This window comes from Felis catus, chromosome E2, assembly GCF_018350175.1.
Source record: "Felis catus isolate Fca126 chromosome E2, F.catus_Fca126_mat1.0, whole genome shotgun sequence".
NCBI lineage: Eukaryota > Metazoa > Chordata > Mammalia > Carnivora > Felidae > Felis > Felis catus.
In genome coordinates, this window is record NC_058382.1 from 6,761,131 (window position 1) to 6,778,336 (window position 17,206).

The 17,206-nt window shown below is 53.9% G+C and overlaps 1 protein-coding gene across 1 annotated transcript; it reads left to right on the forward strand.

Moving 5' to 3' along the window:
• The first annotated feature begins 2,826 nt into the window (after positions 1-2,826).
• On the forward strand, positions 2,827-12,737 carry HAS1 (hyaluronan synthase 1). The gene is made up of 5 exons (XM_011289756.4): positions 2,827-3,163; positions 6,677-7,384; positions 9,116-9,341; positions 9,936-10,068; positions 11,757-12,737. The coding sequence occupies exons 1-5, from the start codon at positions 3,155-3,157 to the stop codon at positions 12,430-12,432; spliced, it is 1,752 nt and encodes a 583-aa protein (XP_011288058.3). The 5' UTR covers positions 2,827-3,154; the 3' UTR covers positions 12,433-12,737.
• Positions 12,738-17,206: the final 4,469 nt, after the last annotated feature.

Genomic DNA, 17,206 nt, shown 5'->3' on the forward strand with positions numbered 1-17,206 from the left:
GAACAAATGTTCTTTTCTCCTGCCTTTTCTCCATTTCTGCCTTATTATCTCCCCACTCTTCACTCCTTCTGTCCTGGTGTTCTGTAAACCAGACCCTGAGGTTTTCTGATGATGATTGAAATCTTGGGAGGGCCACTGTGCACCCAGGGCAGGGACAGAGATCGGCCTCCACTGGAGTGGAGGGTTCTGGGAAAGAAGGCTGTTAGGGCAGCAGGACATCATCCCACCACTACCTCTTGCCTCCTGTGGGAGTGTCTGGTTCCATCTGTCCTTGTCTTGGCTACCACCAAGCCGTGGTCATCTCTCCCTGCAAGGAATTCTGGGAGACTGGATATGTAAATCTGAGGGAGGAGGGGGCTAGGGGCTTGGACTTTTGGGATTGAGGGAGGAAGGGGATGGGGGTCTGGACTCCTGAGTCTGAAGGAGGAAGCTGGGGGCCAGGACTCCTGGCTCTGAGGGAGGAGGGGCTGGGGGCCAGGACTGCTGGGTCTGAGGGAGGAGGGGCTGGGGGCAGGACTTCTGGGTCTGAGGGAGGAGGGGGCTGGGGGCAGGACTCCTGGGTCTGAGGGAGGAGGGGGCTGGGAGCAGGACTCCAGGGTCTGAGGGAGGAGGGGGCTGGAGGCCTGGACTCCTGGGTCTGAGGGAGGAGGGGCTGGGGGGCAGGACTCCTGGGTCTGAGGGAGGAGGGGGCTGGGGGCCTGGGCTCCTGGGTCTGAGGGAGGAGGGGCTGGGGGACTGGGCTCCTCCAGGTCTGAGGGAGGAGGGGCTGGGGGCCAGGACTGCTGGGTCTAAGGTAGGAGGAGCTAGGGGCCAGGACTCCTGGGTATGAGGGAGGAAAGGTTGGGGGCCCCCCCGGACTGCTGGGTCTGAGGGAGGAAGGGACTGGGGGCCTGGATCCTGGAAGAGGAAACCATAGGGGTTTAAAGTCCCGGTCCCTCCTCCCTCATCCACACTCTGGTTTTAGAAACATCTGGTTTTATACAGCTGCTCCACCCGGGCAGGGTGGGGTGGGGGCTGGGCAGCCAAATGCCCAGCTTCTGAGTGGAGCCTGGGCTGTCCCCACCCCCACCCTGGGGTAGAGCAATCTCCCTCCCCTCCTGCTCTGGGCTCAGCTCCCGCCGGAGGATCCATCATCCTGACACAGCCGGACACCAGGCAGCCCAGGCTCCAGGCAACAGCGTCACAGACGCGGCCCCGCCCTGGTGAGGCAGGCGGGGTGCCTCTCACTTGGGCCCTGAACTGGCCTCCCCGACAGCCAGGCTCAGGCAAGGCCCAACCTAGCGATGGCCCCCCACACCCTGCGTCCCCGGGGAAAACCAGGGAGTGAGGACTTGGTGTCCTGCAGGGGAAAGCTCCGGGACAGTCTGGGCCGGATGGAGCCGCAGGGAGAAAGAAAGGAGCACTTAAGAGACAGAAAACACAGAGAGAAACAGTGAATGAGAGAGCGTGAGAGAGAGAGAGAGACTGAAAAACACACACAGCGATGGAGCCTCAGAAGGAGATGCACAGAGATGCGGGGAGACCGAGGGAGACCGACCGAGAGAGGGAGAGAGAGACAGAGAAACAGCCACTGAGAGCAACAGGGAGAAACACAGAAAAACTGGGAGATGGGGCGGAGGGAGGGGGGAGATACGAATACAGACATCCAAAGAGAAACAGAGAAGATAGACAAATGCAAAGGAAACAAAGGCAGAGACACACAGGACGCTGAGAAAGGAAGAGAGACACAGACTAAGAAAGTCAGGGAGACCAACAGAAATGAAGAGACAGACAGACAGACACAAACCCAGAGGGAAGCAGGTAGAAAAGGACACACAGACAGAAAAAGGGGGGGGGGGCGGAGAGAGATAGGCATGGAGACAAAAGAGACAGGAACACATGGAGAGAAGCAGACAGGGGGACTGGGAGGTAGAGCCAGAGTGACAAAGTGACAGAGACTCAAGAAAAAAAGGAGATGGGAATGTACAGCCAGGGGCAGAGGGAGAAGCAGGGAGAGAGGCAGCTACGGAGGGGGAGAGATGGGCGTTGTCAGTCCACAGGAAGAGAAACAGAAACAATTAGACATAGAGAATTGGGGGGCGGGGGGTGCACCCGGGTGGGGCTCAGTCGGTTGAGCTTTGGACTCTCGATACCGGCTCAGGTGAGGATCTCAAGGTTCCTGGGATCCAGCCCTGCGTCGGGCTCTGCACTGACAGCTCCGAGCCTGCTTGAAATTCTCTCTCTGTCCCTCTCTCTGTCACTCAAAATAAATAAAACATTAAAAATAAACAAAAAATTTTTTAAAGATACAGTTTTTTTGTTTTTGTTTTTAATCATGGAAAGAAGGGCATGGAAGCAATGGCATTTATCACAGTCTCCTTGTCCTGAGGGGCTGGGGGCTTAGATGCCCGGGACCCAGTCTCTTTGACCTCTAAGCGAGGTCACTGCCGCCTTCGCTCTCAGGTCGCAGGGGGGGGGGGCGGTCCCTGGGGGCAGCTGACCTACAACTCTGTGAGTTCACCAGGGAGCCCCTGGGAGACAAAGCCCAGCGCCCAGCCCCCTCCCCAGCCCTGGCACACGCGGACACGCACGCACACGCACACACGCACACACGCAGACCCACAACCACTCACAGCTCCTGGCAGACGGCGCGCCCCACGGCCAGCGCACGCGGCCACGCCCACAGCCGCGCACGTGTGCGCATTTTCTCCATCCCCGGGGCTTCGAGGGGAGGGGCTGGGGTGCGGGGGGCTGGGCGGCGGGGGGAGAGATCGGACAGACCGGGGGGGGGGGGGGGGAAGACGGGCGTTGGGGGCGCCCGAAGGCAGAAGGAACGCGAGGGAGAGGAGCGCAGAAATGGAGAGAGACCAGAGGGGGAAGAGAGCGGAGAGCCGGAGAAGGACGGGTGCGACGGAGGGGAGGCCTCGGAGGGCAGGGAAGGGCGCGACGGCGGCCCTGGGAAGGGAGGCCGTCGGGCGCGGGGGTGCGGGCAATGGCGGGAAGCGGGTGGAGCTGCCCGGCTCGTCCGTGACCTCAGAGCCCCTGGCCCAGCTCCGCCCTGACGTCAGCCCTCCTCCGCCCCCGCCCGCGTCGGGCTTCAAATGACCCCCGGGCTTCCCAGCCCCAGCGAGACCCGGGAGCCCGCAGAAGAGGAGCGCCCGCCGGAGCCATAGCGATGACACAGGTGCGTGCGAGAGCGCGGTCGTGCGGGGCCCGCTGGCACCTGTGTGACCACGTGGGTGGGCGCACTGCGCGCGCTCCTGTGCGTGACGGCCGCCGTCAGTGTAGGACGGGGACCCCGTGAGGCCGAGTTCGGGTTCCATATCCCTGTGTGGGTGGCCATCCCGCCGGTAGAATAGATGTGACAAGTCCATGCTTATCCTGCTTTAAGTCCGCGTCTGTGTGCGGGGTGCGGGTGGGGAGGCAGGGCGGGATTTGCTTGACACATGGCCTGGATTTCTACTTTTTTGTGTCCAGTAACTATTAAGTTGAACCAAACGAAATCGCCGCTGTCTGGTCACTTTTGCCCTTTGAAAACGGCAATTTCATGCAGTTCAACCTTAACTCTTACTTTCTTCTTGCTCCGGACCCAACCTTAACCGTTACTATTTCTTCTTGCCCATGTGTTTCTTGTCCTGTGGGCTTCCCTTCTAGGCTTAGCTCCTTTCTGCTCAAGGGCACGTGTTCCCAAGTTCCCCTGCATGGCTGTTGGTGGGGGTCTCAGGATCACTAGGTTGTTTCTTTAAGTTTATTTATTTCTTTATTTTTGAGAGAGACAGAGCGTGAATTGGGGAGGGACAGAGAGAGCGAGGGAGAGACAGAATCCCAAGCAGGCTCTGCGTTGCCAGCACAGGGCTGGACTTGGGGCCGGAACCCACGAACGGTGAGAACGTGACCTGAGCGCAAACCAAGAGTCGGCCACTTAACCGGCTGAGCCACCCAGGTGCCCCAGGATCACTAAGTTCTAAGAGCAAGTGCCTGGGGAGATCTTCTAGAACATGAATGTTCTCCTATGTTGGCACACTCTCTGGGTCTCGTGTCATATGTGAGTATATGTGTGGGGCTGTGTGTCCACAGCTGATACAGGTGTGTTTGTGAGTGTTGGCATTAGAACCCTCTGTTCACCCACCTGTCCCAGCATGAATTGGGCCACCCCCAGAATCTCAGTCAGGGCCAGGTTTAGGGCAAAAGGACAGAAAAGGAGAATTCCAGAAGAAATAATAATGTAATTATTAATATTGAGCATTTATTAGCACCAGGCCAAAAGCTCTATAGAGAACCTAAAAGTAGTATCCTATAGAAACATAAAAGTAAAGTGAATTGCAATAATATATTTTATTCAACTCAGTGTATGAAGGGTCATCAAACTTTTTCTGTACAAAGCTAGACAGTCAATATTTGAGGGTTTTGTGTGCCATATGGTCTCTACGGCAACTAGTCAACTTTGGCCTGGTGTGAAATCAGTCACAGACAATATGTAAACAGAGGAGTGTGGTTGTGTGGCAGTAAGACTTGATTTAAGGATGCTGAAGTTTGAATTTCATGTCATTTTCCTATGCAACAAAATTGGGCTTTTTGTTTTTTACTCTCTTCACCCATTTATTTTTTAACTTTATTTAGAGAGAGAGAGAGAGAGAGGCATTGAGAGAATCCCAAGCCAACCCTTGCTATCAGAAACATAATTTCATGGGATGCCTGGGTGGCTCAGTCATTTAGGCGTCCAACTTCGGCTCAGGTCATGATCTCCCGGTTCATGAGTTCGAGCCCCCCATTGGGCTCTGTGCTGACACCTCAGAGCCTGGAGCCTGCTTTGGATTCTATGTCTCCTTCTCTCTCTCTCTCTCTGTGTCCCTCCCCCACTTGTTCTCTCTCAAAAATAAATAAACATTAAAAAAATATTATAATTTCATGAATAGATGCAGTAGACTGTATTTGCTACAACATAACAAACTTCATAACAAGATTTTTCAAACTATCATTTCCATATGTAACCAATACAAAAATATTAATGAGATACTTTCCTTTCTGTTTTTCAAAGGAAAGCCTCAAAATCCAGAAGCGTAGCACATCACATACAGATGCTATATTTTCATTGGAGATAACTTGATCTGTATTTAGATTTCATAAAATTTACACTTGAAAAAGTAGGGCTTCCCACGCCCTACTTGTTTCGGACATACTTAAAAGCTTTCCAATAACTGAATTAAGTATCAGTTCCTAAACTTAAATATTGAAGTAAAATTAGAATTTCAGGTCCTTTGTCATTTTGGCTGCTTCCCAAGCGCTCAGGAGCCACACGTGGCTGGTGACTCCTGTACTGGACAACACGAATCTGTATCTTAACTCACTTAACTCATAAATAAGCCCATGAGGCAGGAGCCGGTGACACACGAGGCAGTTGAGCATAGAGGACGATGCAGCCAAACTGTCTGAGTGGCCCTGGGCTAGAGAATCACCTCTCCGTGCCTCAGTTTCCTCATATGGAATAGGAGTGATAACAGTATCTACACCATGGAGCAGTCCTTGGCATGCAGAAGGAGCTAAATCCCCATTTTAGAAGATGAGAAAATGGAGGCACCCCCCCCCCCGTTCTGATTCTGAGCTCTTCCAGCAACATGAACTGGGCACTTGGCCCTGTTGGGGAGACCTGAGGAGTGGAGTTGGAGAAGGTGGCCATGGCTTTGGGAAGTCAGAGAAAAGATTCCTCCTCCTGTGAGCTTCATGACCTTGAGCGAGCCCTTCTTCCTGGCTAATCAGTCCTGTTTTGCCATGTGTATGGTGGCAGTAAACATTATTTGTCCTCCCGCCCCCCCTCCCCCCTCCTCCCCTCCCCCCCTCCCCCCCTCCCCCCGGCTCTCCTGAACAGTAAAAGCAGTATATGAGCTGGTGATTCAGTGACCAGATTCCTGAGGTTCAAATCTTGGCTTCTCTGCTATCCAGGTGTGACCTTGGGCAGGTTGCTGCCCCCCTCTGTGACTCAGTGACCTGATCTGCAAAATGGGGATAATAGTAATAGTACCTATTCCTACGGCTGTTGGGAGGATTAAAATAAGTTCGTTTCCGGGGGCGCCTGGGTGGTTTCAGTCTGTTAAGACTGGGACCTCAGTTTAGGTCGTGATCTTGCCTTTGTGAGTTTGAGTCCAGCATGGGGCTTGCTGCTGTCAGCATGGAACTGCTTCTGATCCTGTCCCCCTCCCTTCTTCACCTCCCCCCACCCTGGGCTCTTTCTCTCAAAACAGTTTCTGTAAAAGGCTTACAGCAGTACCTGATATATGTCAAACTGCATTATATTTTAGATAATGATGATGGTTGTATCAACACTAGGAAACCTTTGATTGTGAGATGAGTGATTATGTTCTGTGCCACTAAGATAAGAAAGGGGGGGGGGCGGGGAGAGAACCCCTGTTCCCCTGTGACATTCCATTGAGTGTAATCCTCACGGATTGAAGAGCTGTTGAAAATGTGAAAACAAAAGTACCAGAATGCATATAATCAGGCATTAAGCCTTGTTGTTTGCCACAATTATTTTCAAATAACTTTGCAGTACCCAGGGGATTTTTTTTTTTTTTTTTTTAAACGACAAGGGGATGCAATGTTGGCTTGGGGCGGGGGGCGTGGGTGGATCTAGGTCTTCTCTTCCCGGAGGAGGATTTCAGAACTCTCTTCCCTTGCTATCCCCTCTCCCCGCTCCCAGCAGGACGCGCCCAAGCCCACCCCGGCCGCCCGCCACTGCTCCGGCCTGGCCCGGCGGGTGCTGACCGTCACGTTCGCGCTGCTCATCCTGGGCCTCATGACCTGGGCCTACGCCGCCGGGGTGCCGCTGGCCTCCGATCGCTACGGCCTCCTCGCCTTCGGTCTGTACGGGGCCTTCCTCTCGGCGCACCTGGTGGCGCAGAGCCTCTTCGCGTACCTGGAGCACCGGCGGGTGGCGGCGGCGGCGCGGCGGGCGGCGGCGCGGGGGCCCCTGGACGCGGCGGCGGCGCGCAGCGTGGCGCTGACCATCTCGGCGTACCAGGAGGACCCCGCGTACCTGCGCCAGTGCCTGGCGTCCGCCCGCGCCCTGCAGTACCCGCGCGCGCGCCTGCGCGTCCTCATGGTGGTGGACGGCAACCGCGCCGAGGACCTCTACATGGTGGACATGTTCCGCGAGGTCTTCGCCGACGAGGACCCCGCCACCTACGTGTGGGACGGCAACTACCACCGGCCTTGGGAGCCGGCGGCCACGGCGGGCGCGGCGGGCGCGGGCGCCTACCGGGAGGTGGAGGCCGAGGACCCCGGGCGGCTGGCGGTGGAGGCGCTGGTGAGGACGCACCGCTGCGTGTGCGTGGCGCAGCGCTGGGGCGGCAAGCGCGAGGTCATGTACACCGCCTTCAAGGCGCTCGGCGACTCGGTGGACTACGTGCAGGTGAGTGGAAGGCGTCCCCTCCCCACCGTGCCCCTGACACTCGGAATGCCCCTTCTCTGGGATCCTTTTTCGGTGCAGAGATCGGAATGAACCTCCAACTGCCTTTGTTTATTCATCCGTTCAAAGTAGCGATTCTTTCCTTCACTCGTTCATTCTTACGGGGAGACAGACTCATTTGGTGTTTTCGTTCATGCGGCGATTCGTTAATTCCTTCCTTTCTTCACTCATTCATTCTCGAGTGCATACTCTTTCTTTCATTTCTACTTTAAAAAAAATTTTTTTTAATGTTTATTTAGTTTTTTGAGACAGAGAGAGACAGAGCGTGAACGGGGGAGGGTCAGAGAGAGAGGGAGACACAGAATCTAACAGGCTCCAGGCTCTGAGCTGTCAACACAGAGCCTGACGCGGGGCTGGAACTCACGGACTGTGAGATCATGACCTGAGCCTAAGTCGGACGCTCAACCGACTGAGCCACCCAGGCGCCCCACTACTCTTTTTAAGTTGAAGTGTAGTTGACATCACACATTCTTACACCCACCTCCAATATGGAGATCATTCATTTTACTCATTCATATATCTGTTGGATGCACACTCTCCTTCATGCATTCACTCATCCGTCCATGTCGTCATCCACTCAGTCTAAAGATTTTTTCATTTATGCATCTACTATAGATTTATTTGTTTGCTTGTTTAAGATTTTATTTTTAAGTAATCTGTGCACCCAACATGGGGCTCGAACTCACAAACCCAGGATCAAGAGTTGCACGCTCTACTGATTGAGCCAGTCAGGTAGCTCTAATTTCTGTATTTTCATCCATTCCATGTAGAGATTTCTTGCTTTCTTCATCCAGTGTAGAAATTCTGTCCTTTACTCATCGGTTCATGCATCCATTATCCATCTAATAGGGAGACCGTGCATTCATTTATTCATTCATTCACTTACCCATTGAACGTAGAGACATTCAGTGTGGAGATTACTTTGTTCATTTATTCATCCACTTATCTATTCAATATATTCATTTGCTCAATTAGTCATTCATCCATTCAGTGTAGAAATTCATTCATTAATGTACTGCATTCGTTTTCTATGACTGCATAACAAATTACCACAAATTTGGCCGCTGGAAACAAAACACTTATTATCTCATAGTTTCCATGAATCAGGAAAGTCTGGGCAAAGTCTTACTGGATCCTCTATTCAGGGTATCATCAGGCTACAATCACGGTGTCAGCTGGGTCCTATCTAAGGCCCGGGGCCTCTAACAAGCTCATGTGTTTGTTGGCAGAATTCATGTTCTTGCCGTCCTAAAACTTGCCTCTTCCAGACCAGCAAGAGAAACTCTCAGACTTCTAGATGCCCTTTCAAAGGGCTCACCTGATTAGGTCAGACCTACGCAGGAAATGTCAACAGATTAAGGATAAATTACACTGCAAAACTCCTTTACCATTTGTATACAAGGTAGTATAATCATGAGAGTTGTATCCCATCACTTTTACCATATTCTGTGGGTTAGAAGCAAATTACAGGTCTCACCCACACACCAGAGGAGGGTATTACACAGGGGAATGGGTCTCGGGGAGGAAGTCTTCTTAAAATGTGATTAGGCGTTGGAAATAACGACAAAATTCAAACGTATGTTCAGATTGGCTGTAAAACGTCCCAGCAGCTCCCCACCCGTGGGTGCCCTCCCCTCAGGATCTGGCCTGATCCCAGCCCCTTCTGCTCCACAGGTTTGTGACTCGGACACGAGGCTGGACCCCATGGCACTCCTGGAGCTGGTGCGGGTGCTGGACGAGGACCCCCGGGTGGGGGCTGTTGGGGGGGACGTGCGGATCCTTAACCCCCTGGACTCCTGGGTCAGCTTCTTAAGCAGCCTGCGGTACTGGGTGGCCTTCAATGTGGAGCGGGCTTGTCAGAGCTACTTCCACTGTGTGTCCTGCATCAGTGGTCCCCTAGGTGAGCAGAGGTAGGGCTTGGGAGGGCCATGGGTGGGGTGGCGGGGGAGAAGGGGAGCCAGAACGGGTTGAGGAGGTGATTGAGACTGGGGACAGAGATGGGGCTGCAGCAGGAATTGGGAATAGGGATGAGACTGGAGGGTGGGATGGTGTCTGGTGGGGTTGGAGAAAGGGTGTGGATGGGGATAGGTGCTCGGTGGCTTGGGGAAGGGGATGGGATGCAGTTGGAGTCAAGGACAGGGTTGGGGCCAAGTCTGGGGTTGGTGATGGGTTTTTGGATGGGGATGGGTAGGGGAGAGGACTGAGAATGGATACGGGGTTGGGGATGGAGTTGAGGTGGCTTTGCCATCAAAAATGGGTGGGCCAGGGGCAGGACTGGGGCAAATTTGGGCATAGGATTGCAGTATGGGGTTGAGGGTAGAGGGTTAAGGGAGGATCGGTGTTGAGAACGGGATCAGGGCTGGAGGTAGGGCTGAGGACAGGACTGAGATGGTTGAGGATGGGCTGGAATCGGAGGCGAGTTGGGTCGGAGATAGGATTGGGGACAGTATTGGCAACAGGAGAGGCTGATGCTCTTCCTGTACTCCCCACCCAGGCCTGTACAGGAACCACCTCCTGCAGCAGTTCCTTGAGGCCTGGTACAACCAGAAGTTCCTGGGCACCCACTGCACTTTTGGGGATGACCGGCACCTCACCAACCGCATGCTCAGCATGGGTTATGCTACCAAGTAAGCTGAAGGCTTGGGTGGTGTGTGTGTGTGTGTGTGTGTGTGTGTGTGTGTGTGTGTGTGTGTGTGCTGGGAATTACCCAAACCCAAAATACCTTGCCGCACAGTGGCTCTACCAAGTGAGACATTAGTGGAGAGTGGAAGACACCAGAAGGGACAGGGGTGGCAATCCCATTGATCACGTGACCCAGTGGACTCTACCAAGTGAGGCAAGGTGAGGGCGGGGGATTCCACCTAGGAGACACAACACGAGATCGGGGCAAGGTGGCTCTACCATGGGCGGCACACATTCCTCCCAGTGACGTGGGAAGGGAAAGAGATAAACGGTGGGATCTAGTGAGCAAGTGAGTGAGAAGAATCACATGCTTCAAGAAGAGTTGTAATTCCATGAAACTAGGGGAGTACATCTTCCAGCAGGTCAAGTTCGGGTGGGGTGGGGGGGAAGAATTCTACCAAGCTAGACCCCATGAAAGGGCCAGAGAGCACCTGGGGTATATCAAGAGAACCCGTGTTCATTCACCCAGCAAGTATTTATTACAATTTTTTTTTAAGTTTATTTATTAAAGTAATCTCTACGTCTATTGTGGGGCTCGGCCCAGTGATCAAGAGCCACACTCTCCCGCTGAGCCAGCCAGGCGCCCCTCATTACAATGTTCGAAGCTCTAAGAATGCAGCAGAGACACAAATTCATGCTCACAGACATCCGGGGACACAGTAAATACATGGATGATGGCACATGCCATGCGGTTGGATAGTCCGGGAAAAGGGGGGATAGGGTGTTTGGGAGCAGGGAATGAAATGTTAACTAGGATGCCCCAGGAAGGGCAGAGGCAGAGGCTGGAAGCGGTGCCACTGGAGCCCTAGCAAGGGGGAGCGCATCAGGGCAGGACGGAATGGTCACGGGGGCGGGCGTACTACGAAAGGCTTGTAGGCCACGCGAGAACTTTGAAGTACGGGAGGGTTCCGGGCAGAGGGGTGAGGTGCTGCTTGTGGTAACAGGATCCCTCTGGCTGCTGTTTGGAGTACAGACTGCAGGAGGCAAGGGCAGGGCAGGGAGGCTACACAGGGGAAGGAGACCGGACACTGTCCAGTAATACCCGTGAGGATAGAATAGTTGGACGCCTCCTAACCAACCGACTGCTAGAGGCCACCTGCTGACGTTCCCTAAGAGGGATTCTAGCCTTGCGTGGGCTTAGCTGGAAACTGGGTGGGGACCGATCAGGATGTCTGCTGCGGCCACGGGAAGGGGGCTTGATGGGTCCCTTGAGCTAGAGCCGTTGGGCGGCTGCCTTCAGCGGGAACATCGCCTGGCTTGTGCCTCACCGTGAGGCCTGCCAATAGTAGTGAGTGCTAGAGTATTCGTAATAGATTAGTGATAGCATTAGTAATAGGTCAGTAACTGTAATGCTGTTAGTAACGACAGTAGTGGCATTAGTCACCGTGAAAACAGTAGTAGCTGCTAATATTTATTGAGCAACCGGGCTGGTAATCCTGATTCAGCGCTCACGGCAGCCCTGTTAGGTGGGAATCCTCGTGGATCGCATCTTGCCTACGAGAACCGGAGGCCCGGGGAGGTCAAGAAAGCTTACGGCCCAGTGGCCGCGCCGCAGTGGCCTCTTCTGGCCCCGAGCTCTGTCCTGGCCACGGGGAGGGCCGTGCTGACGCCCCGCCTCGTCCCTCCCGTGCAGGTATACATCCCGGTCCCGCTGCTACTCCGAGACACCCTCTTCCTTCCTGCGCTGGCTGAGCCAGCAGACGCGCTGGTCCAAGTCGTACTTCCGCGAGTGGCTGTACAACGCGCTCTGGTGGCACCGGCACCACGCCTGGATGACGTACGAGGCGGTGGTGTCGGGCCTCTTCCCCTTCTTCGTGGCGGCCACCGTGCTGCGGCTCTTCTACGCCGGCCGCCCGTGGGCGCTGCTCTGGGTGCTGCTGTGCGTGCAGGGCGTGGCGCTGGCCAAGGCGGCCTTCGCGGCCTGGCTGCGCGGCTGCCCGCGCATGGTGCTGCTCTCGCTCTACGCGCCGCTCTACATGTGCGGCCTCCTGCCCGCCAAGTTCCTGGCGCTGGCCACCATGAACCAGAGCGGCTGGGGCACCTCCGGCCGCCGGAAGCTGGCCGCCAACTACGTGCCCCTGCTGCCGCTGGCGCTCTGGGCGTTGCTGCTGCTGGGGGGCCTGGTCCGCAGCGTGGTGCAGGAGGCCAGGGCCGACTGGGGCGGCCCCTCGCGGGCCGCCGAGGCCCGGCACCTGGCCGCAGGGGCCGGCGCCTACGTGGGGTACTGGGTGGTGATGCTGACGCTCTACTGGGTGGGCGTGCGGAGGCTCTGCCGGCGGCGGGCGGGCGGCTACCGCGTGCAGGTGTGAGTCCCGGCGTGCGGGGACCCCGGGAGCCACGGACTTGCCGGCCTCGGGTTCTGTGGGCCTGGCTTGCCTTCCCCTGTGAAGCGAGGGGGTCCACCCGAGACTCTTCAGCCTGGACTATTTGGGGGCTGGGACTTGGGGTCTTTGGGCAGGGGTATTTATTGATTAGGGTGTGGATTTTTAGGGGCAGGGGGAGACAGGGGTCCCCGTATGCTGTCCTGGGGTCTGCTTTCTCCCTGTTCGTATTTAATATCCATTTGTACTGTGTGATTAGGACATAATAAAGAATTTTATTTATTTTCTTCTGAGTCTCTCCCCCCCCTTTTTTTTTTTTTTTTTTTTTGAGAATGGAGGGGCTGTGTGGTTGAAGGTTGGAGACTCATGGGTCTGTAATGTTTCTTTTTGAGAGACAGAGCATGAGCGGGGGAGGGGCAGAAAGAGGGAGCCACGGAATCCCAAGCAGGCTCCGGGCTCTGAGCTGTCAGCACAGAGCCTGATGTGGGGCTCCAACTCATGAACGGTGAGATCATGACCTGAGCTGAAGTCCAATGCTTAACCAACTGAGCCACCCAGGCGCCCCAAGCTGGTTGCTGTTTTTGTTTGTTTGTTTTATTTATGGAGGGTGAGAGAGGGAGAGATAGAATCCCAGGCAGGCTCTGCACTGTCAGCACAATGTCTGATGCGGGCTCAAACCCAGGAACCGTGAGATTGAGACCCAAGCTGAAACCAAACGTTGGCTGTTCAACTGAGCCACCCAGGTGGCCCAGCTGCTTTTTGTTTGTTTGTTTATGGATTTATTTGCGGGGCGGGGGTAGGTGCAGAGAGAGAGGGGGAGAGGGCGAATCTCAAGCAGGCTCTGCACCATCAGCGCGGAGCCCGATGTGGGGCTCGGACTCACAAACTTAACTGTGAAATCATGACCTGAGCAGAAGTCAGCTGCTTAACCGAATGAGCCACCCAGGCGTCCCCCCCCCCCCCCCCGCCTCCGAACTGTTTGAACCTAGACAGGATACCCTCCTTCTTCCGACTCTCGGTTCTCTGGGAAACGGGGATACTAATCCCATGGCTCAGAGGTGTGAGGGTGAAATTTCTCAACTCCTCACTCACAGACACTTACGGAGTACCTAGTACATGGGGACACTGTCAGGCACTGTGGGTGGTGTCTTCCTGGTCCATCCGCTCCGCTCCTAAGAAGGGGAACTTGTACCGTCTCTCCTCAAACCCCTAGCATCTCACCCTTGGCTTGCTTCCCATTCACTGAGAAAACAGAGTTGGACGAGAAGACTTCCAGTCCCCACCCACGTCTTCCCACTGCCTCTGTGCCCACACAGGCCACCTTCCCCCACTACTGCAGGTGAACCCTCTGTGTTCCGATGCCAACCCCTTCAGGCACTAGACCTCATGCCGTCTGGTCTGTCTACTCAAAGATCTCCCACGCGCTCACCGTCATCAATTCTTCCCTTCCCACGGGGTCCTTCCCACCAGCATCCAAATATGCCATCCCTCGAATTTTTAACACTCCCTTCCTATTCCTATTTCCTCCTGAGCTACTCATTTTTAAAAAAGTAATCTCAGGGGCGCCTGGGTGGCTCAGTCGTTTGAGTGACCGACTTCGGCTCAGGTCATGATCTCATGGTTTGTGGGTTCGAGCCCCCCGTCGGGCTCTGTGCTGACAGCTGGGAACTTGAAACCTGCTTCGGATTCTGTGTCTCCCTCTCTCTGACCCTCCCCCACTCACGCTCTGTCTCTCAAAAATAAAATGTTTTTAAAAAATTTTTAAAAATAAAAAGTAATTTATCTACCCCTAGGCACCTGGGTGGCTCAGTCGGTTAAGCGACCGACTTTGGATCAGGTCATGATCTCGCGGTTTGTAGGTTCGAGCCCCACATCAGGCTCTGTGCTGGCAGTGCGGAGCCTGCCTGGGATTCTCTCTCCCTCGATCTCTGCCCCTCCCCCACTCGTGCTTTCTCTCTCTCAAAATCAGTAAATAAACTTAAAAAGATTTTTTTTTAAAGTAATCTCTACCCCCAGTGGGTCTTGAACTCACAACCCTGAGATCAAGATTTGCAGGCACCCCAAACTGTCTCGTTTCTAACAACAAAACTCCTTGAGGGCTGTTTATATTTGTCTCCAGTTTCCACAAAGTTCAGCCGTGTAAGTGTATAATTCAATAGACGTGTGCAGCCATTACCGTCATCTGATTTTTGAACATTTTCATCACCCCCAAAAAGGAACCCCATACCCACTGGGAGTCACTTGCCTTCCTCACGCACTCATTCTGGATCCACCTCCGCACCCCAGGCAACCATAATCTACTGTCTCTACAGATTCGCCTCTCCTGGATATTTCACACAAATGGGATCACGCGATACGGGTCTTTCGCGACAGACTTCTTTTGAGGTTCATCCGTGTCGTTGCATGTATCGGTGGCTCTTTCCTCTTCAGGGCCAAATAACATTCCACTGTAGGGATGTATCGCATTTGGCTGATGCATTTATCAGTTGATGGACATTTGGGGTGTTTCCATTTTTGGGCTATTGTGAATAACGCTATGAACATTCACATTCAAGCTGTTGTGGACACACAGGTTAACTTCTCTCGGGTGGAATTCTCTAGGAGTGGAGTTGCTGAGTCACAGGGCAATCCTTCGTGTAATTTATTGCCAGGTGGTTTCCACAGTGACTGTACCATTTTATATTCCCACCAGCGAAGTGTGAGGGTTCTGGTTTCCCTGCATCCTCACCAACATTTGTTATCACCTGGCTTTTTGATTATAGCTTCCCAGGGGGTGTGAAGTGGTATCTCACTGTGGTTTTGATTTGCATTTCCCTGATGACTAATGTTGCCTCCCACTGACTTTGAAACCCATGCCAATCACATGGTTCCCCCACCTCCCACCCCATTGCTCTACAGAAATTGCTCAGGGTAAGTTCATCAGTGTTGTCCATGTGGCTAAAACCAACGGCCAATTCTCAGGCCTCCCTATTTCATGATGTGGCAGCATGTGACCCAGGTGGTCACTCTCCTTGAAATGCTTTCTTTGCCCGGCTTTCAGAATGCCACAGCTGCCTTGTTTTCCCTCTCCGTTTTCCTTCTCGGTTCCACGTAATGTTTCAGACTGCTTCACCTTGGAGAAGCCTCCTCCTACCCACTTCTTCTACACTCGTTTCCTCTGTGTATCCAGCGATACGGCTCTGAATGCCTCGTTCATGCTCCCTGCCTGGAGAAGGGACTCTGGAACTTGTATGTTCAGGTCAGACCTCACCCCTACATTCGAGACTTGTATCCCCAACTGCCTCCAGGACATTCCCACTTGGGATACCTCAAAACCAGACCCAGCTCCTCATCTGTCCTCCCCTTCCTCCCCCTTAATCCCCAGGAAACCTGACCCTCCAGCAGCACCGATATCCAGAAACAGAACCCCTACCTTAGAGCTGCTCATGCCGTGTGTGTTGTGCACAACAGTAACCCCTACCACATAGGAGTATTTGATTTCTTTTCATTCACTCATTCTTTGACAAAGTCAATCAGTCACAGACCCACTTAACCAAGTATGAATTGAATTCCACACTTTGCCAGGTTTGCAAATACAGAAATGAATTAAGAGGCAGCGCCTGACTTCCAGGCGCTCCTAGTCAAGTAAACAAAGAGTGTGATCCAGACTATACCCAGGATGCCCAGACACGTCCCTCTGTGACTACTGTTTTCAAAGATGAGGGACAATTTAAGTTATCAAAGCTACAAAAGATTATAAATTTAGCTCCTCAGTTGCACTGGCCACATTTGAGCTGTTTCGTGGCCGCAGGTGGCTGGCAGCCACCATGATGGACAGTGCACATCTAGAACATTCCCATCACGGCAGAGGGTTCTACTGGACATTGGTGCTGCCCTGACCGTTGACACCTGCCCCTTCTCTTTTCTTCCGCTCACACCCAACATTCCGATCCACAAGCAAGCCCCACTGCTCCACACCTTTAGGCCAGATGGAGAACGACTGCTCTCACCGTCCCCACTTTGTCCCTGACGCCGGATCTCTTTCCTGGATTAAAGCTGTCCAGGTTATCACAGCACCAAACAGTGGTTTCTGCTTCTACCCTTCCCGCTACGGTGTAGCATCGACACAGTAGCCACGCAAATCAAATCAAATCATGGCCTTCCTTGCCTGAAAAACTGCCCATAACGTTCATCTCCGAGGAAAACGCAGACCTTCCAGTGGCCAAGGTCCTGCATGACCTGGTCCCCTCACATCCTCTCTGACCTCACTGCGTAGCCATTTCCTAAAGTCCTGCCCCAGATGCCCTGCCATCTGGCCATGTCCCCGATGCTGGGCACACTCAGGTTGCTTCTGACTTGATCCATGCCTCATTTTTGCTTCATTTTGTTTATCGTCTGACCATACATGAGGACATAAACTCCATGAGGGTGCAGACTTTTGTCTGTCCTGACTTCTTCATTGCTGTCTTGACAGTCTCTTAAAAATGCCCGGCACGTGGGGCGCCTGGGTGGCGCAGTCGGTTAAGCGTCCGGCTTCAGCCAGGTCACGATCTCGCGGTCCGTGGGTTCGAGCCCCGCGTCGGGCTCTGGGCTGATGGCTCGGAGCCTGGAGCCTGTTTCCGATTCTGTGTCTCCCTCTCTCTCTGCCCCTCCCCCGTTCATGCTCTGTCTCTCTCTGTCCCAAAAATAAATAAACGTTGAAAAAAAAAATTAAAAAAAAAAAAAAAAACACAAAATATGGGGCGCCTGGGTGGCTCAGTGGGTTAAGCGTCCGACTTCAGCT

Excerpts from the sequence above, each read along its gene's own strand:
- HAS1 (XM_011289756.4), top strand. Across the intron at positions 7,385-9,115 it reads ACTCGGTGGACTACGTGCAG|GTTTGTGACTCGGACACGAG; the intron begins GTGAGTGGAAGG and ends TCTGCTCCACAG. Across the intron at positions 10,069-11,756 it reads AGCATGGGTTATGCTACCAA|GTATACATCCCGGTCCCGCT; the intron begins GTAAGCTGAAGG and ends CCTCCCGTGCAG.